The sequence below is a fragment of the Erythrolamprus reginae genome, chromosome 5 (genome assembly GCF_031021105.1).
Source record: "Erythrolamprus reginae isolate rEryReg1 chromosome 5, rEryReg1.hap1, whole genome shotgun sequence".
NCBI classification, from domain to species: Eukaryota; Metazoa; Chordata; class Lepidosauria; order Squamata; family Dipsadidae; genus Erythrolamprus; species Erythrolamprus reginae.
Window position 1 is genome coordinate 61,954,507 of NC_091954.1, and position 16,398 is coordinate 61,970,904.

The following is a 16,398-nucleotide window of genomic DNA, read 5'->3' on the forward strand; positions in this document are numbered from 1 at the left end:
TACCCTGTCTTACGAATGTCTTTTCATACAAACTTTTTGTGATACAAACCCGGAGTTTATGATTTGTTTGCCTTGTCTTAAGAACCATTTTCACCTTAAAAAACCCGAGCCTGAGTGCGTGGGCTCTCTTACTGCACGTGCACTCTCTTACTGCCACAGGGATTCCCCTGCCTTGTGGCTGTCACTGCTGGGATTTCCTTTTTTTTTTGTAGAAAAAGTTTTTTATTACATATATACACATTTACACAAACAAAATGAATGGTATACATCATAAATTGAAACAATGCCAAATCAACACATATCGACGAACAAGACAACCAAACAAAAAAAGAACAAATATAAATAATTCTTATAATATAGTTACTTATTTGAGTACATTAAACAATAATAACAAAATCAATTAACGTATAGCATAATATATAGTATTTGTACTTAAATTCCCTTTAGGGGGTAAGTTGTAAATCATTTTTGTAATTTTAAATTATTTTCTGGTGAAGTGTGTCATAACCACAGTATCTACCGTTTTCTCTTTTAGGTTATCTCTATTTTTTTAAATCATTTTCTTTTTCTTTTCCGCCTTCTTTCATTCATGTTTAATTTATTTAAATTCATACAAATCGTTCTTGAAAAAGTATATTGTATATAAATCTTTTATAATTTTCCGTATATAATAAAAAGGATATAAAGTATTGTTATTCTTGTATTTCAATTTGAGTTTTGTTTCTTCTCTTAAACCAATCATAGAGGTATTTCCAAGTTTTATAATGTTCGGATTCTTCTTTGTTTTTTAATTTGAGTGTTAATGCGTCTGATTCTGCACAGTCTAGAATTTTTTTTATTATCAAATCATCATCTGGAGGTTTGGGTTGTTTCCATTGTTGGGCTATTGCTATCCTAATTGCAGTCAATATGTGTATTAATAGATAGTATTTATTTCTATCTATTTTTTGGTCTATGATCCTAAGGAGGAATGCTTCGGGCTTTTTGTTTATTTTAATTTGTAATATTTCTTTTATCCAGTTTTGCATTTTAGTCCAAAAACTTTTAATTATTGGGCAAGTCCACCAGATGTGGTAATAGGTCCCCTTTCCTTTGCATCTCCAACATTTTGGATCTATTCCTTTGTACATTTGTGCTAGCCTCGCCGGGGGGAGATGCCACCGATAATACTTTTATATATGTTTTCTCTGAAAGCTGTTGATCTCGTTAATTTGTAGTTTTTGGTCCAAATTGTTTCCCACTTGTCCAAGTTTATACTATACCCAAAATTTCTTCCACTGCTGGGATTTCCTATTTGCTTGCCACTCCCCCGCTGGGATTCCCCACCTCCTTTTGATTGCACCAGCAATCCCGAGGCAGGAAATCCTGGCCGTGGCAAGGACCCACACTTTGCTTCAGACAAGGCTCCATGGCTCTCCCTGGGTCGCTCCGTCGCCCCATTGCCCTAAAGCAGCGAAGACCCCCACTGCCCCTTTTGTCCAGCCCTCCACGGGGGGAGCCACACCTGAACCTGGAGCCCACTTAGGAGTCACCGCCTGCTCACTTCCTCTTGCTTGTTCCACCGCGGCTCTTCCCCCCTCCCCCCGTGGAGGACCAGGCAAAAGCGGCAGTGGAGGGCTTAGCTGCTTTAAGGTGACGGGGTGACCTAGGGAGAGCCAGGGAGCCTTGTCTGAGGCCAAAGCGTGGGTCCTTACCACGGCCGGAATTCCCCGCCTTGGGACTGCCAGTGCAAGCAAAAGGAGGCAGGGAATCCCATTTCCCATTTGTTTGCTGCCCCCACTGGGATTCCCTTCTGGGAGGTTTTGTTCAGCTGAGCTCCATCAAGCTCATCTCTCTCTCTCTCTCTCTCTCTCTCCTTCTTTCTCTCTCTCTCCTTCTCTCTCTCTCTCTCTCCTTCCGCCCTCTCCCTCCCTTCTCTCCCTCCTTCCCTCTCTTCCTCCCCCTCTCCCTTCCTCCCTGGCTCTCTCCTCCTCCTCTTAATAGACCCTCCATAGGGGATTTGGAGATGGCACACTTGACTCCATGGAGGAGCTGCACCTGGCACCCTTTCTCAGCTTGGGAAGGCTCTTCAACTGGGAGGTGGTGGAGGAAGAGGATGAGGGAGAGGAGGCACGGCTCCAGCTTCGGGTCCTACCCACCTTTCTCCTCCCTTATGGCCATGCCGGCCATGCCTTTTCTCAACCTCCCTCCCACCTCCTCCTCTTTTTCCTCCTCCTCTCATCTCCCGCCTCACTCCCAGCCTCCCGACCGGCCAACAGCTCCCTGTTGTTCGCCTTCCTCCACCACCACTAGCAAGGCCTTCTCCAACCTTTGGAAACAGCCACTCCAACACTTGGGTGCTTTTGCCTCCTTTGGATCCGAATGCCGGCAGTAATGAGGCAAAAGGGGTGAGTTTTGGGCTTGCACGCATTATTCGCTTTTCCATTGATTCCTATGGGAAACATTGTTTCATCTTATGAACTTTTCACCTTACGAACCTCATCCCAGAAGATGAGGTATCACTGTATATGATATCTGTCACAACAGGTTTTTAAACAACAAAATCTCTCCTGCAAAGCAGCAATATGTGTTCGATTCCTTACAACTTTTTCTTTGTGTTCTTTCATCGTCTATTACCCAAGAAAATATACCAGATAATCTGCTTACCTCCAAAGTGAACTTTCAGTAACACTTCCCAAATTGAAGTCATGCAGCTTTGTAAGAATGAGAATCACCTAAGAGAAGAAGAGAAAGAGAACAGATGAAAAGCGTTTTCCATTAGCTTTCTGAGACAATTTGAAATCACCCAAAGGAGAGCTTAATATTTATCCATACAATTTGGAGTATTATAGGATTAAGAATTGAATAGGGGGAAAGCTAAGGTTCTCAATACTGTAACTTAATAAATCTTCATAGATAGTAATACCTTATTATAATGCAGATGCAAAATATAGTTAAAGATATTGCTGGAAACATGCTGCCTTTCATATCTGGACAACTGGACACATTTCATTAACAATGCAATCCTATGCCTTTGTTTAGTTGATGGAAGCACTACAGTGTTTAGTTGAGTTCCTCTCAAGGAATTACATATGGATTTATTGTCATCTTATAGAAAGAACAATGAAAATTATTCTGGAACTTGAGAACTTCCGGTTTGGCGGAGATCGCGGCGGGACATCTTTGGCAGGGCTCTGCCAGGCGATCCCTTCTACCCCCTCCGAAGGTCGCATTTGCGATCGGATCGGGCTCGGATGGCCCGATCCCAGAACAGGGGGCTCCCCTCTGCCCGAGGAGCCATCGCTGAGACTCCGGAGGCAGCGGTTCGCCCCGCAGCTTCGAAGACGGGAGAACCGATCCTCTTTGTCTAAGAGGACCGGCCAGCGCTTTCTCCCCTCACCCAGCGGGAAGCTGAGAAAAATTCTTGGAGTGAAAGTTTTACTTTTAATCAACTGAAAAAGAATACATTCGATAAAGGACTTAAGGTAAAAAATTTCCTCTTCGTTTCAAGACTAATATTAGAAGATTTGATCGTTCTGAAGCCTCAAGGGAAAGCTTTCTTTAACAAGGCGAAAGCGAAAGTTTTTTTTCTCTTTGAGACTCATCCGCAAATAACAGCCGAGACTAACTCTTCTCATTCTTATTGTCTCCATTTTGCATTTAAACTTTGGAATTTATAAAACATTTTTTCTACCTTATGCTCTAATAAAAGAACTTAAACTGGAAATGACTACTTAGAAAATTTTAATGCCTAAAAGAAATCAGCAATGATGAGCAAAATTTCTTTTTTATAGTCTGTCAAAAACATTGTGTTCCGGGCTGACATTTCAACAGCGGAGGAATATAACTTTGTTGCCTTATTTTTTTTTTCTCATCCTGCTGTCTTTGCAACATAATAACATAATATAACAACTTGAAAATAAAAGGGAAATAGAAGGAACTGATACCTTTCCTTTGGAATATTCACCCTTGGATTAACCTAGCTGGATTATTTGCTGATTGCCTCTGGATTACTTTGGATTACTTGCTGATTGCCTTTTTTTTTTGGGATTATTTTTTTTGAGAACCTTTTCACATCTGCCTGGTCATATGAACTTCTAACTTTTAACCTGACTCCATTTTGAGATCTACCTTCTTCTGCCTTTGTCTTGAATTTGGAAAAGAACATAGACTCCATTTTAAACACAAGAAAATTATTAATTTGACTTTCTTTTTCAGACCTGCAACTGGGATTAAGTATAATTGTATCTTCTGACATTTGGATTCACATTCTTCATTTATTTAGTATAATTTCTTGATTTATAAGAAGACTATAACTATATATATTGTGTTTTTATTTTGATTAATTAATCCTTTTTTGATCCCCTTCTGATTTTCCTTCTTTTCACTCCTATCTGTAAAAGAAGTTTGAATTGAAGACTATGCACTGTTAGCAAACCTTGGTTTCCTGCTCTATCCTAAATATTTGAATTGAAATATTCCCCCTTTTTTTCTTTCTCTCTCCTTTTTTCTCCCTCTTTTTACTTTCTTATTAAGTCTCTTTTCTCTTCCTCTTTTTTCTTCATCCCTTTAGAATCTCCCTTTTTAAAATAGTTATTATTTTTTCTTCGCTGTTATTTACTCTGTATTTCTAACTTTTATTTGTTTCTTATTCCTAAAAGCCTCACATTTGTTTTCTTTGGTATTATATTTTTAAATTTTTAAATTTTTAAAATAATAACAATAATAATAACAATAATATATATTGGATTTTGAATTTTGAATTTTCTTGACAACTGAATAGTTATAATTTAAGGGCAACTGTTAATAAAACAGATTTGGAATTTATAGAAATTTTCTCCCTTTTACTACATATAAATTTAGATTGATTTAAATTAATTTGAATTTTAAATAGTGGATTCAAAATTGATAATGTCGAGTTCTTCAACGGTTGTTAAAACGGTTAAAAAACAAACTACCGCAACAATCTCTTCTCCACAAGTGTCGCCGCGTCCTTCCCCGACACATCAGGCGTCAGCTATGTCTTCCAAGGATAAAGAAAAAGACAAAACAATGCAGTCCAACTTTGCAACACTACAAGAAACTTTAAACAATATGCAGGACTTTATGTTCAAATCTCAAGAAAATGCTACCCAACAAAGAGAGGCTATAAAAGAGGATGCAACACAACAAAGAGAAGCTATAAAAGCAGACTTGACAGAATTTAAAAAGGAGATGGCCCAATTGAAAGTTGACATGGGCGAGGTGAAAGACCAGATAAGGGAGATCCAACAAACACTACAAGAAAGTGATGATCGAGTGAAAAAGGTTGAAGAGAAATCTGACAAAAATGCAAAAAGAATAGATTATCTTGAAGGGAGAGCTGATGCAAGACATAGAAGACATGATGAATCAATCATACAGCTGGAGATGCAACGTGCTTCGTATGGACTACGATTTCAAAATATGAAAGAGGAAAAAGATGAAGATTTAAAAATGACTATGGCGGAAACTATTGGAGGAATACTCCAGGAGGATCCTGCTGCGCTAGTGAAAGAAATTGATGAAGTTTACAGGACTTCGAATAGCTACATCCGTCGCCACAACCTCCCAAGAGAGATTCATATCAAATTTACCAGGAAAACTTTGCGAGACGACATACTCCATTGGGCAAGAAACTCCAAACTCCAACATCAAGGAGTTGAAATAAAAATATTAAAACAAGTTCCAAGAAGTGTCAGAGAGAGCAGAAGAGATTACCACTTTCTTATCAGAATTTTGATCAAAGAAAATATAACCTATCGTTGGTTAATTCCACAAGGTCTTTCTCTGACATGGCGCTCTACAAGATACAAACTGGAAAACGTAGAACAAGCTAGATATTTCTTTGAAAATAGTGGCATCAGCCACATGGACTTTTCAGATAAGCAACAAGAGGCCCAACAACAATCAGCACAACAGCAACCAGGGGAGAAATTAGCAATCCAACAAGAAGAACTTTTGGGGGCCACTGCCCAGGCAATAGAGCAGGACCAAGGTGCTAGAAGAGTTCAACCCCAGTGAGAAACCAAAAAACCTACTAAATGACAACAAGTAAAGATCTAAAGATCTTTTCGGTAAATGTTAATGACTTAATGAACCAAGGAAAAGGAAACAATTTTTTTCCAAAATCAGAAGTCAAAATGCTCAAATTGCAATATTACAAGAAGTACATATTAAAAAAGATAACCAAAAATTACTATTGAATCCTAAAATTGGAAAAATGTATGCTGCATTAGCAGATAAAAAAAAAAGAGGTGTGGTGATGTATGTAGAGAATTCTATAAATTCCAAACAAATATACAAGGATAATGATGGTAGAATACTGATTGTACAAGTTGATATTGAACCTAGACCTATAGTGGTTGTTTCTATTTACGCTCCCAATGAAGATCAAATGACATTTTATAAAAATTTACATCAAATAATAATAGATTTAGCTATTGAGAATGTATTAATAATAGGTGATTTTAATGCTATTGTGAACAGGCAACTAGACCATTCAGGGGGGGGGGGGAGTAATAATAAAAGGAAAAAAAGCAAAAAAATAAGAAGAAATTTACTACCTAGTACTTTCCAAAAAATGAAAGCAGAATTACTGTTAAATGATATATGGAGGGAAAGACACCCCCTTAAAAGACAATTTACGTTTTATTCTAACCCCCACAAAATCTGGACAAGAATAGACATGGCATGGTCATCAAAAATGGTCGCAGAACAAATAAGGGACGTAGAGATAGATGTCAATACATGGGCCGACCATAATCCAATAGTGGTTTATATAAGAATGAGTAATAAACAGAATATTTGGCGGATGAATAGAAATATATTAAATGATAAGAAATATAAAGATTGGATCGAAAAGGAATTAAAAATATTTCTTGAAATTAATAAAACTCCAGACACCACTCCACAGAATCTATGGGATACACTCAAAGCTTATATAAGAGGGTTAACAATATCCTATATAGCAAAATACAACAAGGAAAATAAATTAAAGTATGTACAATTAATAAATGAATTAAAACAACTGGAATTTGCATCGCAGCAACACACCAAGAACAGAGATTTTAAAACAGAAATAAATGTAATTAAACATAAAATTAGAATTATAGAACAAAATCAAATAACTGAAAAAATTAAAAGAGCAAAACAACATTATTTTGAACATGCAAATAAACCAGGCAGATGGTTAGCATATAAACTTAGAAAGCAGAGTCAATCCAAATTGATAAAAAAATTAGAAGATAAGGACGGTACAATAAAATATGATACAGAAGGAAAGGTGGATATTGTCTATAATTTCTATAAAGATCTCTATGCCAAAGATAATGTTAGTGAAGATGAAGTTTTCAACTATTTACAGGCTTCAAAATTACCACAAATAACAGAAGACCAACAGACTATCTTGGATGGACCAATAACAATGGAAGAACTCCTAACTATAATTAAAAAACAGAAAAACAATAAGGCCACTGGTCCAGATGCTATACCGGCAGAATGGTACAAGATAGAGAACGAAATAATAAGAAATCATATGTTAGAAACTTTTAATTTATGTAGACTTGAGGGTAAAATTCCGAAATCTTGGTCAGAATCGTTGACAACTTTAATACACAAATCTGGCACTGACCCAGTAAAAATCAAAAATTATAGACCCATATCTTTATTAAATGTAGATTATAAAATATTTATTGCCATTTACGCAGATAGACTTAAAAGAATTATAAATGGAATAATACACCAAGATCAAAATGGATTTTTACCAGGGAGACAAATTAAAAACAATCTTAGAACCGTAATAAATACATTAGAATACTATGAGCAACATTCAGATAAGACAGCATCCTTAATGTTTTTAGATGCTCAAAAGGCCTTTGACAACGTTAACTGGATATTTATAAAAATGCAATTAAACAGAATGAGATTTGGCCCAAAATTTGTTAATTTAATAGATACTATATATTCAAAACAAACGACTAAGATAATATTAAATAATAATCAATTACCAACACTTGATATAAATAAGGGAGTTCGTCAAGGATGTCCTATATCACCGTTGTTATTCATTATGACTCTTGAAACTTTATTAATTAAAATAAGAGCGGATTCTGAAATAAAAGGTTTAACTATAGGAGACGAAACTTACAAACTTCAAGCTTTTGCAGATGATTTAACATTTATAATTGAAGAACCGATAACAACAGTTCCTTCTTTATTGCAAACTATTGAACAATACGGAAAGGTAGCAGGTTTAAAGATAAATAAAAGCAAAACTTTTTTCTTAACTAAAAATATGAATAAAATACAAGGAACTAAATTAGAAAATATTTCTGGAATAAAAACCGTAAAGAAAGTAAAATATTTAGGAATAAACTTAACAGCGAAAACAATAACACTAAAAAATGATAATTATATAAAATTATTATCAGAAATTAAAAAAGACTTAGAAACGTGGAATAACCTGAAAATATCATTTTTAGGAAGAATTGCTACAATTAAGATGAATATTTTGCCTAAGGTTTTATTTCTCTTTCAGGTAATTCCAATAAACCCAGGGGGAACTTTTTTTAGAACTTTGACAAATCTAGTTAAAAAATTTATATGGCAAGGGAAAAAAGCAAGGATAAAAATAAACTGTTTGGAAGACATTAAAGAAAGAGGAGGATTTGGTCTCCCAAACTGGAAATTATATTACCAAGCTGCCGCCTTAACATGGATTAAAGATTGGATAACTTTAGAGAATAAAAGAATATTAAATTTAGAAGGACATGATCTCATGTTGGGCTGGCATGCATTTATATGGTATGACAAGGAAAAAAATCACTCATATTTTAAAAGACACACATTAAGGAAGTATCTATTAGAGGTTTGGAAAGACATAAAGAAAAATCACTTTTTAAATGTTCCAGAATGGATAGCCCCCCTAGAAGCAATAACACATCCAAAGTCTATAAAAGACACGAAAATATTTTATAGATATAAAGAACTATTAAATGACCAGATGAAGCTAAAACCTAGGAATAAACTACAAGAAGAAGGGATAATAATAGACTGGTGGCATTATGCCCAGATTCGATCCAGATATCAGAAGGATAAAACTCTTTACATCTTTAACAAAAGTAAGAATTTGCTAAGTAATCTAATTACCACCAATCCAGTAAAAATGATAGGGAAAATATATAAATTTCTTATCGCTCATAAAAATATAGAGTTGACTTTAAAAGATACTATGATAAGATGGTGCAGAAATATAGGTAAGGAAATAGATATAGATACTTGGGAAAAAGTTTGGATTAATAATTGGAAAATGACCAAGTCAGTTTCATTAAAAGAAAACCAAATTAAAATGTTTTATAGATGGCATCTTCCACCAAACAGGATAGCAAAAATGTTTCCTAAAACATCCCCACTATGTTGGAAATGCAAGAAAGATATAGGAACTTATTACCATCAATGGTGGACATGTGGTAAAGCTAAAATTTATTGGAAGATGATTGAGAAGATATTAAAAGAAATATTAAAGCATGATATAGATAACACCCCGGAATTTTATTTATTAGGAATTACCAATCAGACTTATAAGAAAGAAACTCTTTATTTAATCATACACATATTAACTGCGGCTAGAATAATATATGCGCAAAACTGGAAGGGGGAGGAAATCCCCAAGAAAGAAGAAGTTATAGCTAAAATATTAGATTGCGCCGAAATGGATATGATGACAAGACGATTAAACGATCAAGAAGATACTAAATTTTATGAAACATGGAATAATATATATAAATGGTTAGATAAGAAAAAATAACAGATAGATTTGTTTTTATTTCGGTAATAACAATATTAATATTAGTTCAAATGTATTTGTTGATGATTATGATATAATAGTTTATTCATAAGCAACATATTAAGAATTTTGTTTTATGTATGTTTAGTAACTGAGATTTGTTTAAATGTTTGATTAGATGAATATATTACACATAAACAATATATTAAGAATTTTTACTTATACCGTACTAACATTGCATTTAAGATTTGAAAATTTTTTACTAGACTTTTTTAACGTTTAACAAATGTTTGATTATGTATTCTTTTTTTATTTGAATGTATACTTTCAAAAGAAGCGGGGAAATACATCCCCACTCTATGTTTAATGTTTGTATGTCTGTATGTCTATTTTATGAAAAATAATAAAAAAATTTAAAAAAAAGAAAAGAAAATTATTCTGGAACTTCACTGCATGTTCCTCTTCTTTGAAAGTCTAAATCAGAGATCCCCCATCCCTGGGCCACAGCCCATTCCAAACTGAGCCATGCAAGTGATGAGCGATCATGCACGGTTCCACTTGTAGTATTTATGTGAGTGTTGTGCAAATAGAGCTGCATGAGTGCTCTTGCCCACTGGTCATGTGAAACCATCCTCTCTTTCCCCTACCCACACAGTCGCCAGTCCACAAAGCCAGAAAGATTGAAGACATGTGGTCTAAGGACGAGAGGAATTTAGACTGTTTTCCAAGACACCAGAACCCAGGCAATGAACAATGGATGGGAATTGAGCAAGTAGAGATTCAACCTGGAAATAAGGAGAAACTTTCTGACAGTAAGAACGATCAAGCAGTGGAACAGCTTGCCTGTGGAGGTTGTGAGAGCTCTAGTACTTTCAAGAGGAGATTGGACTGCCATTTGTACAAAATGGCATAGGGCAGTGATGATGAACCTACGGCATGGGTGCCACAGATGGCACATGGAGCCATATTTGTTGGCATGCAAGCCATTGCCTTAGTTCATCTCCAATGTGCATGTGTGTGCCCGCTAGATTATTTTTGGCTTGCACAGAGGCTCTGGGAGAGCATTTTTGGCTTCCAGAGAGTCTCGCTGGAGGGCGATTTTACCCTCTCCTGGCTCCAGGGAAGCCTTTGAAGCCTGGAGAGAGTGAGACATGAGCCTATTGGGCCCACCGGAAGTTGGGAAGCAGGCGGTTTCCAGCCTCCAGCGGGCCTCCAGGGGGCAGGGAAAGCTGTTTTCGCCCTCCCCAGGCATTGAATTATGGGTGTGGGCGCTCATGCATGAGCAATAGCAGGCGCACACGCTCTTTCAACACCCGAGGAAAAAAGGTTCACCCTCACTGGTGTAGGGACTCCTGCTTGAGCAAGGGATTGGACTAGATGATCTACAAGATTCCTTCCAACTTTAGTAATCTAATCTAACCTAAACCATCCTGCTATTTTTCTCCCATTTGGGGTATAAATATTAATGCATTTGTCACTAACCCATGATGTTCTTCTTGTTAATGACTACTTCACCTTCAACAGCAACAACACACAAGCACATAATAGATTCAAACAAAATTTAAACCACTCCAAACTAGACTGCAGTAAATAAAACTTCAGCAATAGAGTGATCAATGCCTAGAATTCACTACCTGATTCTGTTGTTTCTTCCCCAAACCCCAAAATCTTCAACCTTAGATTGTCTACAGTTGACCTCTCCCCTTTTCTAAGATGTGCCTACTGTCTCTGTCCTAGTGTCCTATTGTCTTCTCCGATCATTATTTTCTGTTATATTTATGAATGAATGAATGAATGAATGAATGAATGAATGAATGAATGAATGAATGATATCCAAATGACCAAACAAACTTCTACCCCTTCACAGCAACATCACCCAAATGTATGCAAACATTGAATATCCATTAAGATGCCATTATAAATGTTTTATCTTTTGCTTTTATTCCCTTGCAGATCTCTATGTTTGTTACATATTTTTCTAAAAAAAGAAATCTCACAAAATTCAGCCTTGAAGTCATTACTTTTAAGTGGATAGCCAATGAAGCAGTCTTTTTTCCCAACTTAATGAGTCCTTTCATCTGCACTTGGAGTACTCAGCTTTGGTATAATGGTCTACCAAATATGCCTTGCAATTTCTCAGAGTAAGGAAGCCTTCTGCCTTTCCTTGCTTTATTTTCAAAGTGCCAAAGAATTTATTTTGAATTTCTCTTTTTTCTGCTACTGTTACTTTGAATACGGTTTTCATTGATCATTTTTCTAACATTCTGAAACTTTCCAGGTTGTCAATGTTTCCCCATAGGATGTAATATCTTCCCTTGGGATTTTCCTGATATGCAAGGAAAAAGGGAGACTACTGGATCCTGGATATGAAAGATTTCTTTTCTTAACCATATTGAATTAAATATAATATAATATTAAATTAACATTTTTATTAAAAATATATTCATTTTCAAAAGAACTAAAAAAACAACTTTTTTTCACCAAACTGTAAGATAAACAACAAATGAGAATTTTACTGCATTCATTCAAAGCCTGATCCATTTGTAAGACTAAGAATTAGCTCTTGCCAGGCAGAATAAAGTCAAACGATTCCTTGGGAACCTCCTCTATATTTTACAAATCAATTGCCTAGTTTCTTCTTTTTGTTTTAGGGGGGCTTCTTCCTGAAATTATGACAGTTATCCTGCACATATGTTTAAATATATATATATCAAGCAAAATTCATAACAGATTCTAATGTACCAATGCTCTATTTTGTCTTAAGTTTGACAGTTGTTGAAAAAAATGAAGTCAGCACAGAATAAGTCACAGGTATGTCATGTAATTTATAGTTGAATGAATGGCTTTATAATTGACGATAATAGATTCTGTACAAAAAATATTGAGCAAGTAGTAGATGACTCATTCCGCAAGCGGAAACCAACACCTGTTTTTGCTGATTAGCCCTTCACCATTTATCAATAGCTGTTATTGCAATCCATTTAATAGCACTGTATCATCAGTCCTTTAACAGACACAAATTGCTTAATTTAAGAATCCGGAGTCTAAACTGGATATGAAATGAATGAATGAATGCTCATATTATTGAATAATACATTAAAGTCGTCCTTGGGTTAAGAATAAGTTTTGTTCCCTAACTCTGTCTTTAACCCAATTTTTTGTTAAGTCAGAACCTGTACTTACAACAGACTGCCTATTACTGAAAATGAGGCATGGAATTGTCTTTCCTCAAGTCAACAAAGCATTAAAACTGTATAAAGCTTTCAGGAACTGCTAAAAACTGCTTTATATTAAAAGTGCCCAGTTTTAGCAGTTCCTGAAAGCAACGTGTGGCTTCGGTGCTTCATCAGTGCGAAGTGCGAAGAATAACAAAGTCATCAGCCATTTTTACTAATAGGTAGCTCATTTATAAATAGGGGTTGCCTTTAAGTCAGACATCTTAAACTGGGGATTGTCTGACGTCCAATTCACCTGCTGGGCTTAATTCCACTGTAAGCAAATCCTTTGTTTCCAGTTAGTTACTATGCACTATGGCAGAATTACCCTCTGATAGAAGAAAAATGGTAGAAGTGGGCTTATTTTGTTTATTTGACCAGTCCAGGAGGAATAAAGAAACAGGGGAATCCACCAACCAGATGCAGAGACACCATTGGGCCATTGGAGAAGAAGGGGTTGAAGTGCAGAACCAAAATGTTTTAAGTCAGTTTCATGTTTAGCTGATCACAATATGGAAAAGCCCAAAGCCAAAATTTTCAGTGTTGCAATTTGCATTTCAAAACAAGTCTCAGTTGATTTTAATGGGGATTTTTCTCTTGAAATGCAACAATTTGGAGAAAACATTTTTATTCAGCATGTAATAAGGATGAAAGAGTTAGACCCTTTTCTGTTCCTCATAACATAGACCTTTGGCTGCTCTGGCTTCTCTTTGGATGCTAATTACAAAATAAAATATAAAATTGGATATTGATACAATTATAGCACAACTAACTTTGGCCTATTTTTCTATAGATTAAGGCATTTTTCCAGGAAGTTAATCAGCACATGTATTAGACCTCTGCTGAATAAGCCTAATTTCTTCTGTTCGAGTATCAGAACATGGCAATCAAGGAATTTCACTATCTCACAGTTGAAGATAATGACAACACTTCCAACTTCCGACTCCAACTGAGTCACTTAAAACAAGTGACTCAAGAGATAAAATCTGAAATGAAAAAGGGCAAGTATCCATGGAGGTGAAACCTCAGTATCCAAATTAGAGAGAAATCAAGGAAAAGGAGCTTTTTGGCAATAAATCAAAATGCTCAAATGGAATAGCGGAGTAATGCAGAAACACTAAGGTACAGATTACTTTACAAGAAATAGTTCCGTTTGTTAAGCTTTTGTGCTTCTATTGCCATGCTGCCTTGTCTTTGATATCTGGTTCTGCTTCTGCCAGTTGCTTTCCTGATTTATACAGGGTGCATTCCAAAAGTGCAATTATTTTTTAAAGTAATTTATTGAACAGATTTGCACAAATACTTAAAATTCTTCAAAGTACTGTCCTTGGGCCTCTACACATTTTGTCCAGCGACTCTGCCATGACCGGTACGCATCCTGGAAGGCATCTTCGGGGACCTCTCGCAAGGTCTTCGTCACAGCTGATTGGATATCTTCTATGGACAAAAAACGGGTTCCTTTCAGGGTTGCCTTAATTCGAGGGAACAAAAGGAAGTCTGCTGGGCGATGTCAGGACTATAGGGGTGGGGCAGCGTTGGCACCTGTTGTTTGGCCAGGAACTCGCGGACTCATAACACATTGTGGCAAGGCACGATTTTCAACCATAGAAGAGATCCAATCAGCCGTTACGAAGACCTTGCGAGAGGTCCCCAATGACACCTTCCAGGGTGCGTGACGGTCATAGCATAGTCGCTGGAAAAAATGTGTAGAGGTCCAAGGACAGTATTTTTGAAGAATTTTAAGTTTTTGTGCAAATCTGTTCAATAAAATACTTTAAAAAATAATTGTACTTTTGGAACGCACCCTTACTTTTGAAATGCACCCTGTATGCCTGACTCAATTTATGAAAGCTCATAGGCAGACCTCTGACAGTTTATAGACTACTGTATACTGATTCCACTACCTAATTGCAACATCTGGCAGTGATATTTATCCTTAGGCAAGTCAGAGTTTCAGGCAGAGTTCTTCCCTGGTGGAGTTTATTTAGATCATTTTCTTACTGCCTATCAGATTGATATCATTTGCAGTCTAACATTAATTTTCTCTCCTGATAATTTATACCCATGGGAAATGTTACAGGAGAGTCCCTTCCAACTCTGTTTGTGTCTGTCTGTCTGTCTGTCTGTCTGCCTGTGTGTGTGTATGTGTGTGTCCACGCTCTTGCGCCTCTCTCTAAACTTGATGGCAGAAAAAGACCTTATGGTCCACCTAGTCTGCCCTTATACTATTTCTTGTATTTTATCTTAGGATGGATATATGTTTATCCCAGGCATGTTTAAATTCAGTTACTGTGGATTTACCAACCACGTTGCTGGAAGTTTGTTCCAAACATCTACTACTCTTTCAGTAAAATAATATTTTCTCACGTTACTTCTAATCTTTCCCCCAACTAACCTCAGATTGTGCCCCCTTGTTCTTGTGTTCACTTTCACTTCTCTCCTAAACCTTATTTAACCCTTTAACATATTTAAATGTTTCGATCATGTCCGCCCTTTCCCTTCTGTCCTCCAGACTATACAGATTGAGTTCATTAAGCCTTTCCTGATAAGTTTTATGCTTAAGACCTTCCACCATTTTTGTAGCCCATCTTTGGACCCATTCAATTTTGTCATTATTACGAACTTAATTCATTCCGTGACCAGGTTCGTAAGTAGAAAAGTTCATAAGAAGAAACAATTTTACCCATAGGAATCAATGTAAAAGCAAATAATGCGTGTAAATCCATTAGGAAAATCCAAAACTTTAAAGCTTAAAAAACAACAACAGCGAGCGGAGGAAGTGGTGGGCAAGAGAGGACTACCCTCATATCGCTGCCAAAATGTGTCCGTGGGAGCCCCAGCCCTCCATTGCCCACCGCCCCCTCCTGCCAGAAGCCCACGGGGGCCAAAGCCGGGTATGGGGAAGGGTGGAACTTTCGGCTCCTGGACAGGCAGGAGAGCCCGGAGCTGCTGCCTTCACACCCAGGTGTCTTGTCCGTCTCCTCCCCCAACACCCTCGGCCAATGGCGCCTGTCCTGCCCACTCCAAAAACCGCACAGAGGCTGCCCGGGAGCCCCCTCTATCAGGACAGGTTGGCAGGATGGGGTGGGGGTTCAAGCTGCTGCCAGATGGGTTGACAGGGCAGGGCCCCTGGCCTCCAGCTACCTCCTCCATGCATCCCAGGTCTTCTGGTGAGAGTTTCGCCTCGGCCATTTTTTCCGAGGGTGTCTGTCTTCTTTCCTGGGTGCGGAGATGACACCCCCCGCCATCTCCTCTCTGCTGGGCTCTCCCGGATTTCTTCCCATCCACACCCACCCTCATTCAAAGGAGGTGAGGGGAGATTTAACAGAATGCCTGGGAGCTTTATTTGAATTCTTCTGTCCCGGAAGATCCCAGGTGTTTCTTTCAAAAAGACTAAAA

General features: G+C 37.1%; 1 protein-coding gene across 1 annotated transcript in view; it reads right to left on the reverse strand.

Annotated features, from left to right (window-relative positions):
• Positions 1–16,398, reverse strand: part of LOC139167804 (VPS10 domain-containing receptor SorCS3-like) — a 624,967-nt gene that overhangs the window by 406,979 nt on the left and 201,590 nt on the right. Inside the window, exon 2 of the mRNA XM_070752751.1 lies at positions 2,647–2,714. Within this exon, the coding sequence (XP_070608852.1) occupies positions 2,647–2,714 (68 nt within the window). The remainder of the gene's footprint in view (positions 1–2,646; positions 2,715–16,398) is intronic.